This window comes from Pleurodeles waltl, chromosome 5 (genome assembly GCF_031143425.1).
Source record: "Pleurodeles waltl isolate 20211129_DDA chromosome 5, aPleWal1.hap1.20221129, whole genome shotgun sequence".
Lineage (NCBI taxonomy): Eukaryota > Metazoa > Chordata > Amphibia > Caudata > Salamandridae > Pleurodeles > Pleurodeles waltl.
In genome coordinates this window covers 998,409,979-998,431,682 of record NC_090444.1, presented here as the reverse complement: position 1 = coordinate 998,431,682, position 21,704 = coordinate 998,409,979, and the positions used below count along the sequence as shown (strand labels likewise).

General features: G+C 41.9%; 1 protein-coding gene across 1 annotated transcript in view; it reads right to left on the bottom strand.

Moving 5' to 3' along the window:
* Positions 1-21,704, bottom strand: part of ENPP1 (ectonucleotide pyrophosphatase/phosphodiesterase 1) — a 486,681-nt gene that overhangs the window by 215,773 nt on the left and 249,204 nt on the right. The window contains exon 13 of the mRNA XM_069235163.1: positions 7,753-7,884. Coding sequence (XP_069091264.1) covers positions 7,753-7,884 — 132 coding nt within the window. The remainder of the gene's footprint in view (positions 1-7,752; positions 7,885-21,704) is intronic.

The following is a 21,704-nucleotide window of genomic DNA, read 5'->3' as shown; positions in this document are numbered from 1 at the left end:
ATAGACCAAGTAAGAGAAAAAAGTTAAAAATCCTCATTGGGGATACTTAGTAAAGTAATACTTCAGGGATGCAGATTTTGTGTTACAGTCTGATGATTTAGTGGGTACGTTTTCCCCACAAGCTTACAGTAATTTATTAGCCCTTTCTGAGGCCACAAAGAAGCTTAATCGGAAGGGAATTTTATTTTAACAGAGCCTAATTCTTAAAACAGTTTGAAAGATGATCCCATATAATGATTCCTTTGTCTGGAGTACATTATCAGTTATATGTGGAATTAGCAGAGGCTAATAGTAGTAGTCCTGAGTGGATGTAATAGTCACACATTTTCAAGAGTATTTCTGAAAAGCCTTGGGACTTTCAGAATTCTTCCAAGTAAAGCAGTTTTGCACACAAACACATGCTTACTTCCTTTGTTGTGTGCAATTGAACTTTAACATGTGCAAACTGCTGCTACATACAAGTGAATAAATAACATTAGCCTATTTTTAAAAGTCCTCCATCTATCTAGCAGAACATATCAGATGTTCAGCACTGCTACCCTTTACTAAATTTCAACTCCTGGCTAAAAATACCTAATTCCTGAGTATATAAACAACATCAGGCAAGAGAACACATGTTTTTGTTGATTGTGTAATCCTCACCCACCTCTAGAGCTCATGTTATGCCATCCAAACAGCATGAGAGTGTGACACTTTGCAACTCCACATACATCTTCATCACATTCTTTCAGTTGTTAGGGCAGTGCTTTTGTAGCTAATTCAGCCAATCGCCCCAGGGCTCTGGAACACTTTTTCTTCTAGACTTCCCTCCAATTCACCTAGACGACCGAGCTGGAGCCCGTGGCACTTTGTACAAAGGAATTGGAAATGACCGCCACCAGCAGGGCAGTGTAAGGGAAATTCAAGTAACAAAGGCAATGTTGCAAGACACTCTGGTACCTAAGGCTGCTTTTAAATAGCAGATCTGACCAATGAGGTAAAAGCCTTGAAAAGCTTCTCTTTTCACTCTAAACCACACGTCAACTTGGAGTCTAGGGCTGGAACTCCATGGCAGAAGTTAGGAAACCCAGACAGAGCTTCCAAAACTGTGAAACCAAATGCATAAAAGTGAATGTATCCCGCAAAGCAAATCAGATGAACCACGAAAAGCAGAAAATTGTGGATATCCACAAGTTTTTGCAATGCGTTTGCCATACACATTTGCACTTTTAAAACTTAACCAATATTGTCCTAGTCCTAGTTTTAATGGTGCTATAAGTGTGGGAAGATGTATGGATGGTTTAAACTTTCACGGAGAGTCTGTAGGATGTACAATTTAAGAAATAATAAATTAATGTTTACCTTTACTAGAAATACTCATCTAGGAAATGGTCTGATGCTCCTTCTCTGCTGTCTAGCTGTTTCCCATATCCCTGGCTGCTGCTTTAGCCAGTTCTGCAGTATTTTCTCAAGTCGCTGTCACCTACCGGTGAGTTCTGCCCTAGGAAAAAAACTATTCCATTCCATGACTCCCTAAGGACAGGACTGGTTTACAGCCCTGATTCTTGTAACACTGACCATTCAAGTACAGAGAATCAACAGAAACATCTGCATCAAACAGAAAACCTAATTTCAGTGACCTAGATTTACAGTTCTTAACCTTTTGAATTCAGAGACCTCCACTTAATCACTACTAGAAGCCAGGGCCAACTCCCTACACCATTCAATAACTACTGGATGCTGGGCCCCTACCTTAGCGGTTTATACAAAAAAATACAATAGTCAAAAGTTTAATTTTCATGAGACGGTTGCAACCTTTCAAAATGTAATTTTATTTCTAAAGATGAAGCAATGTGCTAGAGGAATTAGTTACTTACCTTCAGTAGCGCCGACTGTATCTAACTGCAGATTCCTTCCCTTTGAATTCTTCCCAGGCGTCCAACTGGATCCGGAAGATTTTTCATAAACAGTACCCCTGTCTGTCATCAGCATCGTCCACACTGGAAATGACATAGTGGAATCTATACAGGCACCACCCAGACGCACCAGCATCAGTTTATTTTCAGAATTTTCCACGCTAGAATCACAGAGCCATGAAGAACACTGGCCACTTGTGTGTGAAAATGAGGGCCCTGAAAGGGAAGTCCCTCGTCCTAGAAATCCGTTAGAAGAGTGGAAGGATTAGTGGGGTTGTAAGGAATCTGCAGCTATAGCCTCTACCAGAGAAGGAGTTACCAAAGGCAAGTAACTTGTTCATCTGATAGAGACTTCTAGCTGCAGATTCCTTACCTTTGAATAGATACCCAAGCAATACCATCCACATAGGTGGGTCTGCAAACCAATTACATACTAATAAGTCCTACAGGACCGAACAGGCGAAATACCCAGCCCTACAAATCTGACTGTCCAGGTAGTAATGTCTAGTAAACATGGGCAGAGAGACTCACGTTGCTAACTGATGAATGTCAAAATGATAATCTGCATGCTAACACATTGGTTTCAGCTTTAGCTCTGGTGGAATGAGCCCACAATCCTTCGGGAGTCTGTTTTTTTACCACTGCGTAGTAGATCTTGATGCAGAGAATGACCCGATCAGAGATGGTTCGCGTCTGCACTGCCCGGCCTTTCTTCACACCAAAATACTCCACGAAGAGTTGGTCATCCACCCGGAACTCACAAGTACGATCAAGGTAGAACACAAATGCTCTTTTTGGGTCCAGGTGGTGGAGGCTAGCGGTGCATAAAAAATAGGAAGGGTGATTGATTTGCCTACATGAAAGGGCATGGTCACTTTTGGCAGAAAAGAGGCTCTTGTGCTAAGCACCACTTTATCAGAATATATAGAGATGTCATGAGGCTTAGATAAGGACTGCAGCTCACTCAATCTGTGGGCAGATGTTATTGCTATAAGGAAGGCTATTTTCAAAGTGAGAAGACGGAGGGGACAACTGTGCAGAGGCTTGAAATGAGTGCACATCAAAAAGGTCAGAGCCAAATTAATATCCCCCCTGGGGCATAATGAAGGGGAAAGAGAGGAAAGTCCTTTGACAAACCTATGTACCATACAAGACAAAAAAGGATGATTGATCAGGCAACTGCAAGAAAGCTGAAATGGCATAGAAATAGCCCTTAAGAGTGCCCAAAGCAGAAGCCTGTTGGCAAGGGAAAGAATTAAAAGTAAAACCTCAGAACGGGGATCATCAGACTGGTCTATGCACCATGCCACAAATTTCTTCCAATGACAGGTGTATTCCGTTTTGGTGGTGGGATGCCTGGATGATGTTACAGACTTTGGGAGGAAGGTCAAAAGCTGTTAACTGACACCACTCAATCTCCACAGCCCGAGCCCGAGATTCCTTGAAGCACTCAAGCACCGAATCTGCCTTGTCACCAAAGAGACGGGTGAAGGGCATGTCCATAAGGGAAGCTTGGACATCCCCTGAAAAGCCAGATGTTCTCACCCAGGCATGAAACCCCAGGGCCACTGTCAATGAAACCGCTCTATTTAGCGAGTCGGTCGTGTCAAGTCTGTCACAATTTCTGAGCTTTGTTGAGTCTCTCCCATCTGCAACAGTGTGAGAAGGTATGGCCTTAGCCTCCTCCAGAACCCATGGCTGCACTTGCACAACTGTGTCCAACAGAGTGTGTGAATAATGGCCCAAAAGGCATACAGTGTTTACGGACTGCAAAGCTAGGCTAGCGGGGGAAATCTTCTTCCCAAATGAGTCCAGCCACTTAGATTCCCTAGCCAGGGGAGAGGTAGGGAAAGTGAAATGGGAAGTTGAGGCTTGGACCACCAAATTCTCTGGGGTAGTGTGTTGCATGAGTAATCTTGGTTCCCCAGGAGAGTGGCAATGGTGGCAAGTAATCACCCTATTCAAGGGAGCCCCAGTGCTGGCTTTGTATCCAAAAGGATGTCCGTAAGTGCATCATTAAAAAAGGAGCAGGGGTTTGGTAGTGGAAACTCCCGGTTGTAGCACTTCTGTCAAGATGTTAGTCTTGACCTCCACAGAGGGTAGTTGAAGGTCCTGGACCCAGCTGCCCCCCCCCCCACCAAAGTGAAGGAAGCTCCCTGCTCTGTGTCCATGTTAGAGGGAGAAATCATATCAGCATCTATAGAAGCATCCAGTCCACTGGCTTCACCCAGATCCTCACGCCAGTCCATTTCTTCTTCATTGGGCAGGTATTTTAAGGGATCCAAAGACTCCTCCCAGTCTTCCCGAAGGCCTAACCCAAGGGAATAGGTCTCAGGCACTGATCTAGGAGGCAAGGCTCCTGCCTGAGTCGGTGTTGTGTGATGCTCATCCAGCTCCGTTTCGGAGTCAGGATGACGATGAGGATCGTGCTGCCAGTGGGCGTTGGGAGCGTCAACATCGGGACTGGTGCCAGGAAAGGTTGAGATGGTATATCCGGCGCCGGTATGGATCCAGGACTGGATCTTGACGACCCATTGGCACCAATGCTTAAGCCACCGTCGTGGAACCTGACGGGGCTCCCTCTGACCCCAGTGGACCTGAAGGCAGGACGACATGGTCAGACTGCTCAAAAATGAGGCACGTGGTCTCACAAAATTCCTATAGTTGGGCAGGGGTTGCTCCGGCTACAGAAAAATTAGGGAGGTGCGGAGCTGGCTATGTCGCATGTTCCGAAGAACAAGGCCTAGAATGCCGATGCTCTGTCATTGCTTCGGCAGACAGACAAGGAAAAGTCAAAGACTGCTTTGACTTCTTACTTTTCTTCTTGTGCCTCGACTTACCCGATCATCCCAAGGACTTGGAGTCGGAAGACAACAACTTTGACCTGCGCAGAGTCACGTGCCAGGCAATCAGTTGTAGGGACTGCTCCTTCAAAGCCTTCTGATGCATGGCCCGGCATCCGTAGCACCACTTTGGTTCGTGGTCATGCTCCAAACACTCCAAGCAGACAATGTGCAGATCCATCACTGACATCTGCCATTGACGAGCTCTGCAGGGCTTTAAACCCCCGTCTTGCGTGATGACATCCTTGATACACCAGAAGGTAAATCTCAAAAATATTCGACAAAAACTCCAAAAAGGCCTGTCAAGAAATTACTGGGTGTAGCTATTCTCTCGGACCAGCACTGGCTGGTGTTGAAAAAAAGAACTGACGTCGGCACCTGGGTAGCACCTATATAAGTACTGCGATGACATTTCCAGCACGAACAACTCCGATCCGGAGATAATCTATGCCACCTTCCAGAGTGCAGGGGTACTGCTCATGAAAAATCTTCCGGATCCAGTGTGATGCCCAGGAAGAATTCAAAGGTGTGGAATCTCCAGCTAGAAGTCTGTATCAGATTTTAATATATCTCTGTCTTTTCTGCACTTATTGCATGCACAGACTAGTTGAGCTTCTGGACTAGCTGTGTAATTCCCCAATCCCAAAGTTGGTTGCTCAGGCCATTAAGCCACATCTCTCCTCTTGAGCCCACTTAGATTTTTTTTTAAAGAGAATTTCGATGAGCTCATTGCTCACTACAATTATTGGACCCATCTCACAAATAATGTGGTTGTACAGTAGAACCTTCAAAGGAAAAGCAATAAAATCATCAGCAATTGCTTACTGACTCTTGTTGTAGAGGTGGCCCCCAGCAGATTGACTGACCACAGAAAGCCATACCACCAAAGTTATTTGACAAAAGCCTGCAAAAACGATTGCATACTTGTTGTGGTCTCACATGAGCTTTTTCTGGAAGAAGCAAGATAAACACTACAGTCAGAAGTTTCCTAGCTTTATCTCCAGAGGCGCTCCATGCACATATGCAATCACCAAAATATCTGCATCTGAAATGGAGTGCCTGCCTAAGTGTCCTTAGCAAAAAGGGTCAACCACTTTACCTAATCCAGTATGGGTATGTTACACAGTAGTTAAAATAGAACTCCTGTGTCACATCTCTCAAGTAAGCCACAATGAGCATGTCTACCACACTGTCACATGCCATCCGAACCCACACCGCCCCAATCAAATCATTCAGAATACTCCAATCGGCAATCCTGGAAATGTCGCCAGATGCCCCTCCGTGCAGCACGCCAACATCAGATTACATAACATTTTTACAACAATGCTCACTCTCCTTCAGTCATTGAAGACTGTTCAGCCAACAACCAGGAAGCAGATCTAGCAGAACCAATAACACAAAACAAACTGGTCTGACTTTTCAGTACTGAAATTTGGTATACACATATCCAGAAAAATCTCTAATGAACTCATCACAGATTGACACAGAATCCTGCTTTATTATAATCGACACAAACAAGAAATTGGTTGTGTCATCATGCACAAATCTCATACTCACTGACCCCCCCCCTCTGCAAACATAAAAAATATTCTGTTCAAAAGGGTGATTAATACCTGAATTTCATATTTCAGTCAGCAGTTGAGAAAGGTCTTGCTACTTTGTATCTGCAACAGCCGGTGAGCCAAAGTGGAACTAACAGCAAATTTGATCAATTCACTGAAAACTTTATATAGTGTGTGACCTCTTCTATCCTAAATCAAATACACAAATGTTGATGGGCATACAACAAGCACTAAGTCTAAACATTGGTAATTGCTAGGGTAATATTCCAACCCATAGTCCCTTTGCCCACCATGCCACCTCAGATCAGACCCAACCATATGGAAATCAGTCTTGTTACTGCTCCAACAGGAACAGTCCAGTCCAATCTGCCAAGCCAAGTCTCTCTGAACCAGAACACAAGTGACTGAAGGTTGGCTTAGATCTGACTGGTCTTCTTCCGTCTGGTGTAGCTTGATTCCAGTGGCACTGAGCAAGGGACCCCCACCAGGGCATAGCCTTCGCCACTTAGAACATCATTTCAATACACAAAAAGGAATGGAAGGCTTGCAATTAGTCTAACCACTGACAATCGCTTGGACAACATTCCAACTCATCATTCTTTTGCCTACCACGACACTTTAGAATAGATCCAGACATATGCAAATCAGTCTTGGGCTTGCTCAAACAGGAACAGTCCAGCTGAGAGTGCCATGTCTGATCTTCTGTAAACTGGCACACAAGCAACCCAAACCAGTTTTTGCCTGATTGGGCCTCTTTGGTTGAGTGTAGTTTGTTTCCAGCATGCATGATGTACACTGACACTTGTCTGGAGTTACCTGTGCCCCTTTTCAGAGGGAGCCTTGCCTGGCACTTCGGGATAAACTGTTCCTATGAGGAGCAGGGTCAGTAGTCATTTATATAAGGCAGGCCTTTGTCTAGAATGCCACAGTGGGCAAAAAGGTGGGTTGGAATGTTATCCAAGTGCTTGCCAGTAGTTAATAGTACTAGCAGGTAATATTCACTAACTGGCTAAGAATATGCCCACACATGGGTCTCTTGCTCACTGTGCCATAGGATCCTAGCTCACTGACAAGGTCTAAGAAGGCTGATACTAGTCTAAGTTTTCTTGTAGTCCCTTCTGGAGTGGGCCTCGCTTGGCAGATCAGAACAGACTGTTTGTCATTAGAAGTCGGGTCAGTACTGATACGCACTGGGACTTTGTTTAGAACGCCACACTGAACGAAAAACCATGGGTTGGGGTGCTACCCCAAGTGACTGCCAATGGTTAGACTGTTTTCAAGCATTCCTCCCCTCACCTTTTGTGTGTCTTATCTATCCTACAACAAGTAGAAAAGTCCAATGATTAGGTATGCAGAAACTGAGAGGTATATGAGGGATTCAGAAAAGAATATGATGTTTGAAAAGCAAAACTGGCTAGAACTGCAAAATTAGTGATAAGAACAACTACATACAGGTTAAGTATTCCTCTGGGAGGTTGTTAGGCCTTAGACGAGCTGCAGGGCCATAAATTACAGTGATCTTGTCCACGCTGTCGAGGTACGAGCTCAAAAAGGCTATTTTTTTGCAGCTACCCTGTTCCATTCCTGCAAAAACGAAAAACAATATTCATAACGTGAAGAACAGGTACAGGATACATATATTAGGTACTGGCATTTTTTTTGATGTAGTGACTTACCACATTACGTGTTACTTCACTAAACTACTTTCTAACCAAGGTCAATACTTGCCAATGTAGAAAATACTTTACACTAGATCAATGTGTGTGAATAATACGCTGTTTTTCATAAAATAGAGGACAGCATGCACTGCGTCCAGTTCAGCAAAACTCCATTCAGAGTACAGGGAAAATAATTTCCCTCTCAACTCCCAAAAGCATAGCTAATTTCAGGACTATCCTTTAATTGTTCTGAGATTCAGTGCGGTATAAGTGTTGAAAATCTTCCACCTGTGATAGGTCCACTGGGTTCAACTTTTTTCTGGTCTTCATTTCTAACTACCTACAATGCTTCACCCTATTTCAGTGTACAACTGTGTAGTAAAAGCCAAATTTTAAACAAAATTATGATTATATCAATTTGTCATAAACATGAGGGGAATTAGGTGGCTGGTTCAGCTTGATTTTTGACCAGTCATAGTTTTCTCTGCATTTCATTCATACATCATTATATTGATATTTATTTTTTATTTCACTGATTTTCTTTAGTATGGTATCATTGTACATTCATTGCCTCTGGAAATGATACCATATGTAACTGGTAGGGAAGGGTTATTGGTGATCAGAAAGTTCTGTGTGCTTTTTTAAAATTATTTCTAGGAAATGATATGATGTTAGACTACACTGATATGAGTACTTTTATACTGGGTTTGGATCTGCAGCCCAGTTCTTTTAGCACTGTGCCTAAACATGAAGGGAACTGAATTTTCTGTGAGCAAAAGAACAGAATGCCCATATAGAATTCGCAGGATTTAGAAAAACATCTGCCAATGGAGAGTCCCTGTCAATAGACCCATATTTTGTGGCCAAGTTAGACTTGGGAGGAACAAATTTCCACTTACTCTTTCACACTTACCTTACCTCTACAACTAGCAGAATTCTAAACAGCCTTAATTAGGGAAACAATTAAATGTATTTCCTTTTCCCGATTAATGATGCTGGGTTCAAGGAATACCCTTGCTTGTTCTGCTATCTTGGCACAGAGATTTCAGAAGATTAGCAGAAGCTTCACAAGGAGGTCTGAAAGGAAGAAAGTATTCCCTACTTAATCTTGATGGAACAGTTGAAATCCTTCCATAGTATCACATACAAGAATAACCCATGGACCACCATAGCAAAGCACTAGCTGCTTCTTGGTTCTATCAGTGACTGCTCAAGAATTCATTCTGTGGATTGAGTTTGTATAATTGTTCTCTACTAGCATCGAATGATTTCATGAGGGAGTTCACAAGAACTGTGATAAGGAGAGCAATTAAACTCCTGAGCTGTATGCCTTTTCACCGCTTGTAAACCTCCATATTGTCTCTTTGCAGACCACCATGCAGAGACTCCAAAGTGCAAAGATCTACAACTAAGGGGTTGCTTCCTTATTATCCAGACAGATTAATTATTTAGGCTCTTTTTAGGCATCTGGCCGGATTAAAGAGATGGGCAAGTCTGGAGAAGTATCCTGAGCCTTGGAGCTTAAACAATCTAACGCTATTTTTCTAGCCAATGCGCATCAACAGGAGAGCTGCAGTGATAGTTTTTTCCACTGGGTCATTTAAAGACCCATTTGAAATTGTTAGGGGATTTTAACTTAGGCTTGTGGAAGTGCCTTTTTAAAGGCGTTTATTGGCACCACAAATGGAAATGTGAAAAAAAAAAAATTGTCGCCCAGAAGCATCCATTCACAAAGTGAATATTCACGTTTTCAGCATTTTGTTTTACAGATTTGTAAAGATTCAATTCTTTACAAAAGGTTAACTGAAATCCGAGGACACCAATATTGGGCTACAAGGTAAATCTAAAGTTACACCCATAGTTGTTCCTTTGAAATTACCTAATAATGAAGTGAAAAATGCCTGAATACAGATCGTTATGAAACAGGAGAACGGATTTAAAATGATTGCTACTGGCAAGCAGTCTGAAAGAACAGACCTGGAGGATTGAATTTCAGCAAAACCATCAAAACCCATGGTGTGTTCTATTGCAGCAGCACCTGAAGGCGATGGACTACCTTCCCCGAGGCTTTTAGGTGAATGCTATTGACATAAATAGCCCTATTTTACACAAATACATTTGCAATCGTCACCCAAGTCTTGGCTTACATTTAAAATAAATATAAATCATTGCCTTCAGGTGAAAGGAACGGTTACTGGAAACAATATTTACTTGTTATACTGTTAAAAGTCTAAAATATATCACCATGTCATGCTTTACCACTTGTGTAAGCTCAGGGAAACAACCAACGCAGCACTGCTGCAGCTGAGCATCCTAAAGCCGAGAACGTAAAATTGTGATCACCACCTCTGTTTCGCTAGGATTAAATTTAAGAAAGCTAGTGACCTTCCACCATCTATTAAATGATTAAAAATAAAATAAAAAATGCCCTCAGAAGCCGACGACACATCCAAAGTATTCACAACAGTCATACATTTGGGCGTCATTAGGATACATACAGATTAGGCATTGGCTGAGGGGAGAATGTCTGCCATGCCTATCATGTAATAATTAAACAACACAGGTAAATCTTCAGGTCTGTGACACACCCCCACAACACAGGTCTAGACTCAAAGGTAGAACACTGAGTCACAGAGACATTGAAGGAGAATATTACCTTCATTTTCATTTAATACTAGTAGTTTTGTACTCAGTCCTTTAGCCGACCCGAAAGGGGTGAAAAAGAATTTCACTGAACATATCTATGCAATTCTTTAGCTACTGCCGGCTTAAGGCACTTTGCTGGAAAAGGGAGTTGTGACTTGGAACACTCTCCTCAATCTACAAATGCTTACTTGTAAGTAGCTAATTTATGAACGATTTAAAATTCAACCACAATGTCCCCTGCACTCAAAAAGGCATTTTACTAATTTACAAATACTTACAATAGTTTATTTAGGAGCAAGTTGTTGAGTCAGATTATGTGAGAAACAGTCAGGTAGAAAGCATTTGGGGGGGAAAGGGGGAAGAACTAAACAGGGACTCAATTCAAAATTTTATCTTTTAAGTCTTTCATTATTATTACATTTCGGTATATGGGGAGAAGCACTTATGCTTTTTTTCTACACTTTAATATTGTATTTGAAAATGATGTTCCAGACCTCACAAATCTCAATTGTTTGTACAGCTTTATGAGAATTGAATTCCTTAATGAACTTGCAGAGCTCCTCGTATGACTTATACAAACAACAAAAGAATAGATTAGTTTTGCATGGTGATTTGACTGTCTTCTTAAGGTGAGTGAACAATTACACACACACTTTTAAACTGCATTGGATCACACATCCTTTGGTTGCATTAATTAAAGGAGACTGACTTGCGTTTTATTGCAATCCATTCAGTTGTAAATCACTTATTTCCTTCACAATGAAATGTAATATTCACTTTTAGACGCACAAGTGGTGCCACTTTACACTACTGTCATACACATTCCAGTCAATGTAGAAATCTAATGTCAGCTTCACACATTTTTGCTCCTGTATTGTTTTTTGCCCCATTTGCATCCTTCTACCTTTCATTATGTTATTCTCACGGCTCTTTTCACGTAGCAGCCCACCAGACAGCACAGTGGTCTGGTCTGCTAAAGATATCATTGGAACTTACAGAAATCAGACCTAGGAATGCATTTTGTGGTTTGCAAATCACTTTCCAGCTCTTCATTTGCTGGCTTTATTTGCTTTAGGCTCTCCAGGTTCACTTTGTCCCTCTTGTTTCCTAAACCATATTTTCTGTATTCTTGCACAAACTTGTTCTTATCTCATCACATGTGCTGTGCCTTCAAAGACCAAGGTCAAATGTCAGGCACTGTCTTCCAAAGGCACTTTTTTACTTTTCTTTCTCTAAATGACTTCAAAGCAAGAGGATTTATGTGATAATCTTGCTGGATACTCGGGGTAGGAAAGAGTTTTTTCCTAGCACACAACAACCTTTCAATTAACTGTGCAATTATTTCAGAATATATCCGAATTATGAATGCACAAATGAAGCACATTTTTTTGTTATTTCTGAAGTGTTTTTGGAAACAAATACTTTAATATGGTCAAAACAAATCATGAAACTAGGTGATACAATTTCTACACATTTTCTACTGCACACTGTATAGTTGTATTAGTAAAACTGTATGTCTGTGCAAATGTAATGGCCATTTCAAATTACAATGTGTTGTCTGTAATGGCAATGTAGTACACCACCATGAATACTATACATTATCCCACTCCACTCTACTCTACTCTGTGCCAATCCACACCACTGCACTCTATTCTGCACCCCACTCCACTTTACACCACTCCACTGCACTGTGCACTGCTCCACTCTAAACTACTGCACTCATCGCCGCTTCATGCTTTGCCTCTCTTCTCTGTACCACTTTACTCTATGCCAATCCACTCTTTTCTGCACCACCGCACTCTTTGCCACTGCATTCTATGCCAATCCAGTGTACACCACTCTAATTTACTCAGCACCACTGCACTCTACATCACTTTACTCTATGCCATTACACTCTATGCAACTGCTCTCTACCCTGAGCCACTCCACAGTACGTCACTTCAGTCTACTCTGAAACAATGTACTCTATGCAACTCTACTCCCCTCTGTGTCACTCTACGCCACTCTAATCTTAACCACTGCACTCTACACCAATGCACTATACACAACTGCACTCTACGCCACTGTTCTCTTCGCCACTCTAGTCCACTGCACTCTGACACTACAACTGCACTCTCCACCACTGAACTCTACGCCAATGAACTCTGCGCTACTGAACTTTGCGCCACTGAACTCTACTCTGCACCACTACATGCTACTCTACTGTGTGTCACTCAATGCCACTGCACTCTGTGGAACTATACTCTACTCTGCACCACTCTAGGCCACTGCACTCCATGGCAATATATTGTACTCTGCATCACTCTATAGCACTATACTCTACTCTGCACCACTCAATGCTACTCTACTGTGCATCACTCTACACCACTGCACTCTATGCCACTCAAATGTAATCTGTGCCACTGCCCTCTACATCACTCAACTCTATGGAAATCCACTCTTCACCTTTCTATTCCACTCCACTGTGCACCACTCCAGTCTGCTCCACTCCAGTCTACTATGCACCACTCTAGTCTATGCTACTGCATTCTATGACACTGCACTGTATGCCACTGAATTTGATGCCACTGCACTCAGTGCAGCTGCATTGTACGCTAGTTTACTCTGCAACACTCAACGTGAATGCACTCTACACCAGTCCACTCTACTCTATGCCACTCCAGCATATGCTATTCTAGGTGGCTCCACACTATGCCACTCTAATACACGACTCTACAACACTCTGCTCCACTCTTCGCCATTCCATTATGACACCCCAAGCCACTCTCCTCTATGCCCTTAACTGTTAGCCATGCTGAACAACAGCCACCCTGTTGAACACCATGGCTAATAAACATTGGCAAAGCCAATAGCTCTTGCATGGGCGAAACCAATCTGTTGAAGTTGTTAACACCTTGTTCTGTATGCCATCTTACATTTTGGTCCCAAGTGTTGTTTGCCGTTTTGATACTAGCTGCCTCACTGGGATTTGCTGAACCCTGCCAAAGTTAGCCTAAACAAAAATCTACAAGAGGCTGAAAATACAGGAGGGAAAACACAGAAAGTTGAGATCTCCGAGTCAGAGTATTTTTTATTTCTTCGAGGTACAGCCATGGAAAACAAGCATATGCAAAGCCAATGGGCTTTGCCTTGGCAAGCATGTGATTTTGTTTTGCAAACATATGCAGCAGACATATAGGAACCTATTCACAAACATAAGTTTAAATGTGAATTCAATGCCACTGCACAGTACGCCACTATACTCTGCAACACTCGACTCCAATGCACTCTACACCAGTTGACTCTACTCTCTGTCATTACAGCGTATGCCACTCTAGGCAACTCCACACATCCACTCCAATAAATGACACCCTGCTGCTCCACTCTTACACAACCTTACTCCACTCGATATTCCATTGTACGATGAAGAGTTAAGAACAAGATTTAAAGACCTGTTAACAGAAGGCAAGTTTGTGGAAGGATACAGAAAACATGATTTAGGTACAGTTTACACACATGCAAATGTACTCATACACCTAAAACTGATTTTCACGATTCACCATTTACAAGCATAGAGCTACTCCTAGGTAAATACTTACATTTCTCCACAACCTCGTTTTAGGGGGTAGAGGCTGCATAAATGTCACTATCTACTGTAAAGTTACTACTAGCAACTTTATGAGTGTGCTTCACATTGCACACATATAACACAGATCTCCTCATCTTGGATTGGGACATCCCAATCAGGCCGGAGACCTCTGCATGCGGAAAGGAGAGCTCAGCATGGAATCGAATAAAGGGATTATATACACCAGAACTAAATAACCCTTTGTTATTTAGTTCTGGTGTATTTAATTCCTCCATTCAAAACACACTCCCTTGTAACAAATGCTGCCCTCAACATAGGATATGCTTATTTCCCCTTCTCCTTTGAGATTCTACTGACACCACATTCTTCTTGAATAAGGTAGACCAAAACTTTGAAGAGAAAAAGAAGCTTCATTGAGGAGCAGATAGCTCTAGTAGTTACATTTGTGGTAAATACTATAAACTAGTAACGTGGGCTGCCTTTGTTAACTATTATTAACTTTTCTTCAGCATGTGCACATTGATATTATGACACCTTCAAAAAGCTAGCTGAGGATTCTCCAATCCTCACGACTTTTGTTCCAGTCACTATGAGGGAAGGTAAGAATTCCATAATGATTGCAGACTGAGCCTAGTCTCTTACCTCAACCATAAAAGGGAATAATAGTTCATTCTGTGAAGAGGTACACTACATAATAACTGTGAAGCATTATAGAACACTACCCAAGACCACAGTTCTTCATAGCAACTTACTTTTGTAAAAAAATTAAACATCCATTAGCCTAACGAGTTCCCAGCAGGCTTTGATGCATATTCGAATTCTAGCTCGCTGAATATCACAACTTTTCAATAAATCCTCTAATTTGCTGAAGGGGAAATAGTTAGGCCTACATGACAACTTGAAAAAACCTTTAAATGTGCTTCTCAATTCTGAAAGGAGACTGAGGGTCTTGCACCTGAAAATCTTTCACCTGACAATATCAGACTGTTGGGTATAAAGCAGTGACAACACAAAACTATGTCATGGGAGGTTGGAAATATCACCGTCACTATAGACATGCTGCATGAGGCACTACTCTCCAACAGTTTCAGTGTCAGGTATGGTTCTTGTTTCAGAATGATTAGTACTGTATGCCAACAGGACAAGCTGACTGACATTAATGGTGAAGAGTGTTAACTGGGCATTCTGGAAGGGCCTGATTACGTACCATTAACCTTCATTATGCGACATCCAATTCTTCCTTTTCGAAGTGCATACTAATTGAGGAAAAGCCATACATCAGAGAAAATCGGACCTGCTTCCAACCCAATGAATGTTCTCATCTCTACAAAATATAATCTATACGTTCATATATGTATTTCTGTATATCTATTCACTAAAAAAACAAAGGTTACAGGGATATTATACTTAGGTTGAAAATGTACTCACACACATAGCCATAGAAATTCAGCAGTTATAGCTATACGTATCTCAAGAAACTATAACTTGTGCCCTAAGGTAACTATATACCTGCCGCCCCGCTATGCACAGTTTTCTCATTAATAGTTTTATTGCAAATGCTGCAGTGATATAATTAATTACTTCATAGAAGATGTCATTAGTGATGTAATGGGGGTAATTAGCATGGCGAGGGCACAAGTTACGGTTACCTTAGGGCAAGAGTTATATTTTCTTGCTATAAATGCAACTATAACTGCTGAATTTCTATGGTTTTTTATCAGGCTTTTTATCAGCCCTCGCTTGATCAATCACCTTTAAACTTTCAGGACAGCAGCTAAAGTAAGTAGCAAAATATGACATTTTGTGAAGATTTGTCAAACGGTGTCAAAGTTATTAGCAAAATAAAAAATGCTCTTCCTATGGAACCTAGATCCTAACTATAACTACCTACTGGCGACCTCCAGAAGGTAATAGCTGATATAAACATAGGAATGGTGTGTAGTTAAGGCAGACACATTACTTCATAGGAAAGCACATATTTTTTCCACTTAACTTTTCCACCTTCCTTTGGACCAATATGCACCAAACGTATTGTGGTAACAGGATTAGCAATCTCTGAGAGTGCCTAATTGCTCACACATTGGTCAAAGAGTTCAAAGGTTATGGGGAAAGGGAGTTGCAAATCTTGCCACATTTTTACTTAACATAGGTTTTCATTTGCAAAACAGAAGTCCAAAACTGATGAGCATGGGCCCACCAAACTTTAATAGCGAAATTTTCTTCTTGGTTTGATGAATTTCCATCAAGCTGACTCTAAGATACAAAACAATATGTAGAGGCCTAATTCATATACATCAGTGATGCACATTTCATAATTAATTGTGATCTCCAGAGTACAAAAGAAATCCATTGTAAACAACGAAAACAGAAAAAGTGCAAGTGCCCCACTCAGAGGCGCACACACACATTCCATACACATTACAAAAAAAAAGGAATAAGAAAACAAATACCATATCAGGGAAAAAGATGGTGTACGATCCATAAGTGACCTCGCCTAGGTCTACAAAGAGGAGCCGATCTCTCCACTGCTGGTTATCAATGTTGGAAAGTAATGGGTTACGCATACATGCCAACATTTTACACCAGGAAAGTGAGAGATTTTGAAAAACCACAATCAGGGGAATATATTTTTCCCATTGATTTCTATTGGGGCACAGGCAACTTCAGTCGGTAGCCACCTAAAATGAAGCCTTGTGTTTTTTGCTAAAAATATCGGGAGCTTCCCACCTGAGTCGGCTCTGTTGGCACATGTGCTAAAATACCCAAGTTTTGACAGGCATGGTGGCAGAGTAGTAGAACACTCCTCAACCACGTCGAGCAGCAAAGGAAGGGTTCGCTGTAGAGACTCCCCATTTGAGCCAAGATTAAACAGGAATTCTTCTCAGGAAAGTACAATAACAAAATCCAATGGATGGAGCTCAAAAGCAGGAGCAGTCCCTGCCCAACGACGTTGTATAGTTTGCCCACGCAACAGCACAGAGAACGTCGGCAGTAACAAAGCAATCAAACTTAGATGTACTAGACTAGCTGATCAAAACTTCAAAGGAAGAGTAACTAACTTTTCGGCTTGAGGAATGGCTAAATTTACACTATGTGTAGAATGGCATGCAAGCACATGGATGCGAATAACAATTCTATGTCAGGACCGGAGGCGAGGATTATGCCTTGCTTTCTCCACTTTATTAAATGAGCAGCCAAGTAATTAACACAACTACAAGTCCCATGAACAGTTGGGAAAAATGAGTACAGTTATAACCAATAAAACGTAAGAATTTTTGTCCAATTAAAGAAGGCAGTCCATAACATAGTCCCTTGTTTGTGTTGAGTCTTCCTCTTTCTTCGCTGCTCGCAGCCGAGATAAGTCGTTTTTTATCTGCTCTCTATATTTGTCACATGTATTTGTATGTTTATGCTTATTTCGTTGTATTTTTGTATCTACTGTAATTATTTTACATTTGTTGCCTCGCGGGAGCGTTTTTCGCCCCTTCGCGAGCGTTTCTTATTATAGTGCACATTCCTTCCCGGCAACCGTCAGAGGGCGCTTGCCGGGAAAGTAACCGTGGCAACGAAGAGAGACGCGCTGAATCAGACGCGCGTATTTCTCTCCTCAGAGCGCAGTGAGGTGTTTTCCCTCGACGCGCTCGTTTGTTTTACAGCCCAATTAAGCATTTTTTCCTCTGCCTGGAGAGCGACGCCCTGCTGGGTCAGTAAATGATAACAAAGAAACGGAAAAAAGAAAGGCTGTGACGCTCCTTTACAGGAGTCAGTATACATTATATATATTTTTTTTTCTTCTTACTTAACCCTTTGGGTTCTTATTATTAAACAGCCTTTTGGGACATTTCTCCCAGGCAAGCAACAAAGGTTGCTATTAACCCCTTTTAATCATTTTTTTGGTGCACTGGGGTGTAGTTTGTCCCGGGCTTTAGCCTCCCGAACTTGAGTGCTCAGACACTCTTTTTCTTATCAACTAACGCCCAGTTGCTTACAGATATCGGTATATATATAAATATATACTAATTAAAAAAAAAAAATAAAAAAAAAAGAAGGAAAGAACTTCTGAAACTATTTTATTGTTTAATATTTTTTATTGTTCCCATATATTTTTTCTACAATGGATATGGATCCTAACGAAGAAGAGGAATTCTTTGATGCTGTGGATGCGTCCATTTATAGGGCCGTCTCGGAAGCAATTGGTCCCCTTGAGGACAGACTATCGCAACAGATAGCGCGCGAATGCGCAAAATTCTCATCCCCTCCTGTTATTCCTTCTGCCCCTCCTGCATCTAATGATACTTTTGCAGATGTGCCTCCAACGAAGTCGAACGTCCTCTTGAAGATGGACAATATTTCGGCGGTCCGGTATATCAACCATCTAGGTGGCTCTCGTTCCGAAACGCTTTCCAATCTAGCGTCCAGTTTTTGGCAGTATTGCCTCGATCATCAGGTTTCTGTGACAGCACAGTATCTTCCGGGAAGCCAGAATCAGATTGCGGACTTTCATTCTCGACATCTCTAGGATTCCAGTCTATGGAAACTCAATCCGGAAGTTTTTTCCTCTCTGTCCCATCTTTGGGGACCGTTCTCGATCGACCTCTTCGCTTCGAGGTTGGATCATCAGACTCCCAGATTTTTCAGCTGGAGACCAGACCCTTTAGCGACAGCTACGGATGCATTTCTACAAGATTGGAGTCATTAGAAAGCTTATGCTTTCCCTCCCTTTGCGATGATTACTCGAACGTCCGCACAGGTACGTCGTCAATCGGCATCCATTGTGATCATAACTCCAATCTGGAGGTCTCAAGTGTGGTTTCCGGTTCTTCTGGAACTTTCCTGGGATTTTCCAATCCGACTCCCCCTGTTTCCCTCGCTTCTTCTCAGTCTGAATGGTGCTCCTCATCAAATGGTCCTCGAAGGTTCTCTAACCTTGATGGCGTGGCGGATTTCCGGGGAGGCTGGTCGGTGTCGGGACTTTCGCGACAGGCTGAGGAATTATTATCCAAAGCATGGGCTCCCAGCACTTGTAAACGCTACAGATCTGCGTGGGGAAGATTGTCCCGTTGGTGTTTGCGAAGGGGTTTTAATCCTGTGGAGACAAATATAGTTCATATCCTGAACTTCTTTGCTGACCTTGCTTCCAAAGGTCTAGCTTATCGTTCTATTAATACTTATCGATCCGCGATTTCAGCTGGACATGTACTAGTTGATGGTCTCCCTGTCGGTGAACATAAACTGGTGTGTCGTCTTCTTCGGGGTATAAGACTTTCTTTGCCTCCGGAGCCCCGTTATTCTTTCCTCTGGGACGTTAATCAAGTTCTGAATCTCTTCCTGTCTTGGCAACATAATCACTATCTTTCCAGAAAAGAGCTGTCGGCTAAACTAGCCATGTTGCTTTGTCTCATTTCTTGCAGAAGGGTCTCTGATGTTCGTGCTCTCGACGTTTCCCATAGATCTTTTTCTCCTTCAGGGGTTTCGTTTACAGTAGGAAGACGCACAAAAACCAATACCAGAGTTATATCCTATCCGGCTTTTCCTGACGCTCCAAAACTATGTGTGGTTCAATGCCTTAAAGCATATGAGGACATGTCCTCCGAACTCCGTCCTCCAGGTGAAAATCAGCTCCTTATCTCATTACGTAAACCTCATAGAGCTGTTTCTTCTCCTACTATTGCTCGCTGGGTTCGTTGGGTCATGCATGAAGCAGGCATTGATCTTTCCCTTTTTGGTGCACATTCTGCTCGTGGGGCTATGGCATCTAAAGCATTCCACTTAGGTGCTCGTCTGGAAGACATCATTAATGCAGCAGACTGGTCATCAGATTCTACCTTCAAAAGGTTTTACTTCAAACCAGTTCTGAATATAGCACAATTGGTTGTCAACGAGCTTTAAACTAGAATAATCCTCGCCTCCGGTCCTGACATAGAATGAAAAATTTCCTAGCTATCGTAACGGAAAGTTTCAATTCTATTAAGGACTCGGAGGCGAGGATTATCCCACCCGCCTCACCTTTATAATACTACAAAGTTTAGGTGAACCCACCCCGTATTTAGTAAGTATATCCTATCTTATCTATTTCAAGTTTTTTCTCATTCTCATACTGCATTTAAAAAAAATAAAAAAAAATATATGTATTGTTTAACTTAAACAACAATCTGAGTAGTTTTCTGAATAAGAGTTTTTTCCTTAAATCTGTTTTATTTTTCATAGGTTCTGATGCCACAAAACAAGACGGTTCTTGACTGGCTCGCGCTTCGAAAGAGGAAGACTCAACACAAACAAGGGACTATGTTATGGACTGCCTTCTTTAATTGGACAAAAATTCTTACGTTTTATTGGTTATAACTGTACTCATTTTTCCCAACTGTTCATGGGACTTGTAGTTGTGTTAATTACGTGGCTGCTCATTTAATAAAGTGGAGAAAGCAAGGCATAATCCTCGCCTCCGAGTCCTTAATAGAATTGAAACTTTCCGTTACGATAGCTAGGAAATTTTTCATTAACTCCTCCTGCTAGATTAGGAACAAGGAAACAAAATTACACCTCTGTATCAGACGTGCAACATTTGCCAGAGCAGAACATCACAGAGTTTTGAATAATGCTTACCACCTAAGAGTCAAGAAACCACAAATGCCACAGAAAAAAATAAATCAACTAGACATAAGGCAAAAAACAAAACCAGATTTGCTTGCTTAGATGTTGCGGTCTAGATAAATCTTAACGCATGCCACCTCTGAAACAATCATTATTACGATGATGATCCTGTAACTGTGACACCTGTTTCCCAAAGGAAATACTATTTGTACACTTCCAAAAACCTCTTTACATTCACTCCTTTGTTCATTTCACTTCATCGCTTTGTAGCTCCTTTGTGCCATAACACAGCAATAAATCACATTCAAATCCACCCCCATTTGGCCAAAAAATGGGCTGTCTATTCAGAACCGCAGTGCACATTCCTACCGAAAGCAACCATAGGCAAACTTAGGGCCTGATTGAGAGTTTGTCAGACAGGTTACTCAGTGACAAATGTGACGGATATCCTGTCTGCCTTTTTACAATCTCCATAGGCTATTATGGGATTGTAGATAGAATTTCCCACACGTTTTTGATGGAATAACCTCTCTGCCAAACTCTAAAATAGAGCCTTAGTCATGATAAATATCTGGACGGCCATCCTTTGTGAGGTCCATAAGGCACTGCAAGGTCAGAGCTTACTTCTGGACATACCCTTCATAATGAGAAAGGATCATTTTAACAAACAAAAAAAAGTGACGGCTGAAAATACTTGAACAATCTGAAGAGACTGTCTCATCTAACGGCTGCCTGTGCTAGCAAACATCCTGTCTTAAGTTAGGGAATGCCCACACAATGCCCAGCAACGGCCGCCAGATACCAATGACCACACAACAAAGGGAAAAACGGCAGTGCTTGATTTGTAAAATAATGAGTGCTGGTGGCCAAAGCTCTGCTCAGAAGTTGTGGCCGGTGCTATGAAATGCTGCGCACCGAATATCAAGGTTGTGTAAACTTAA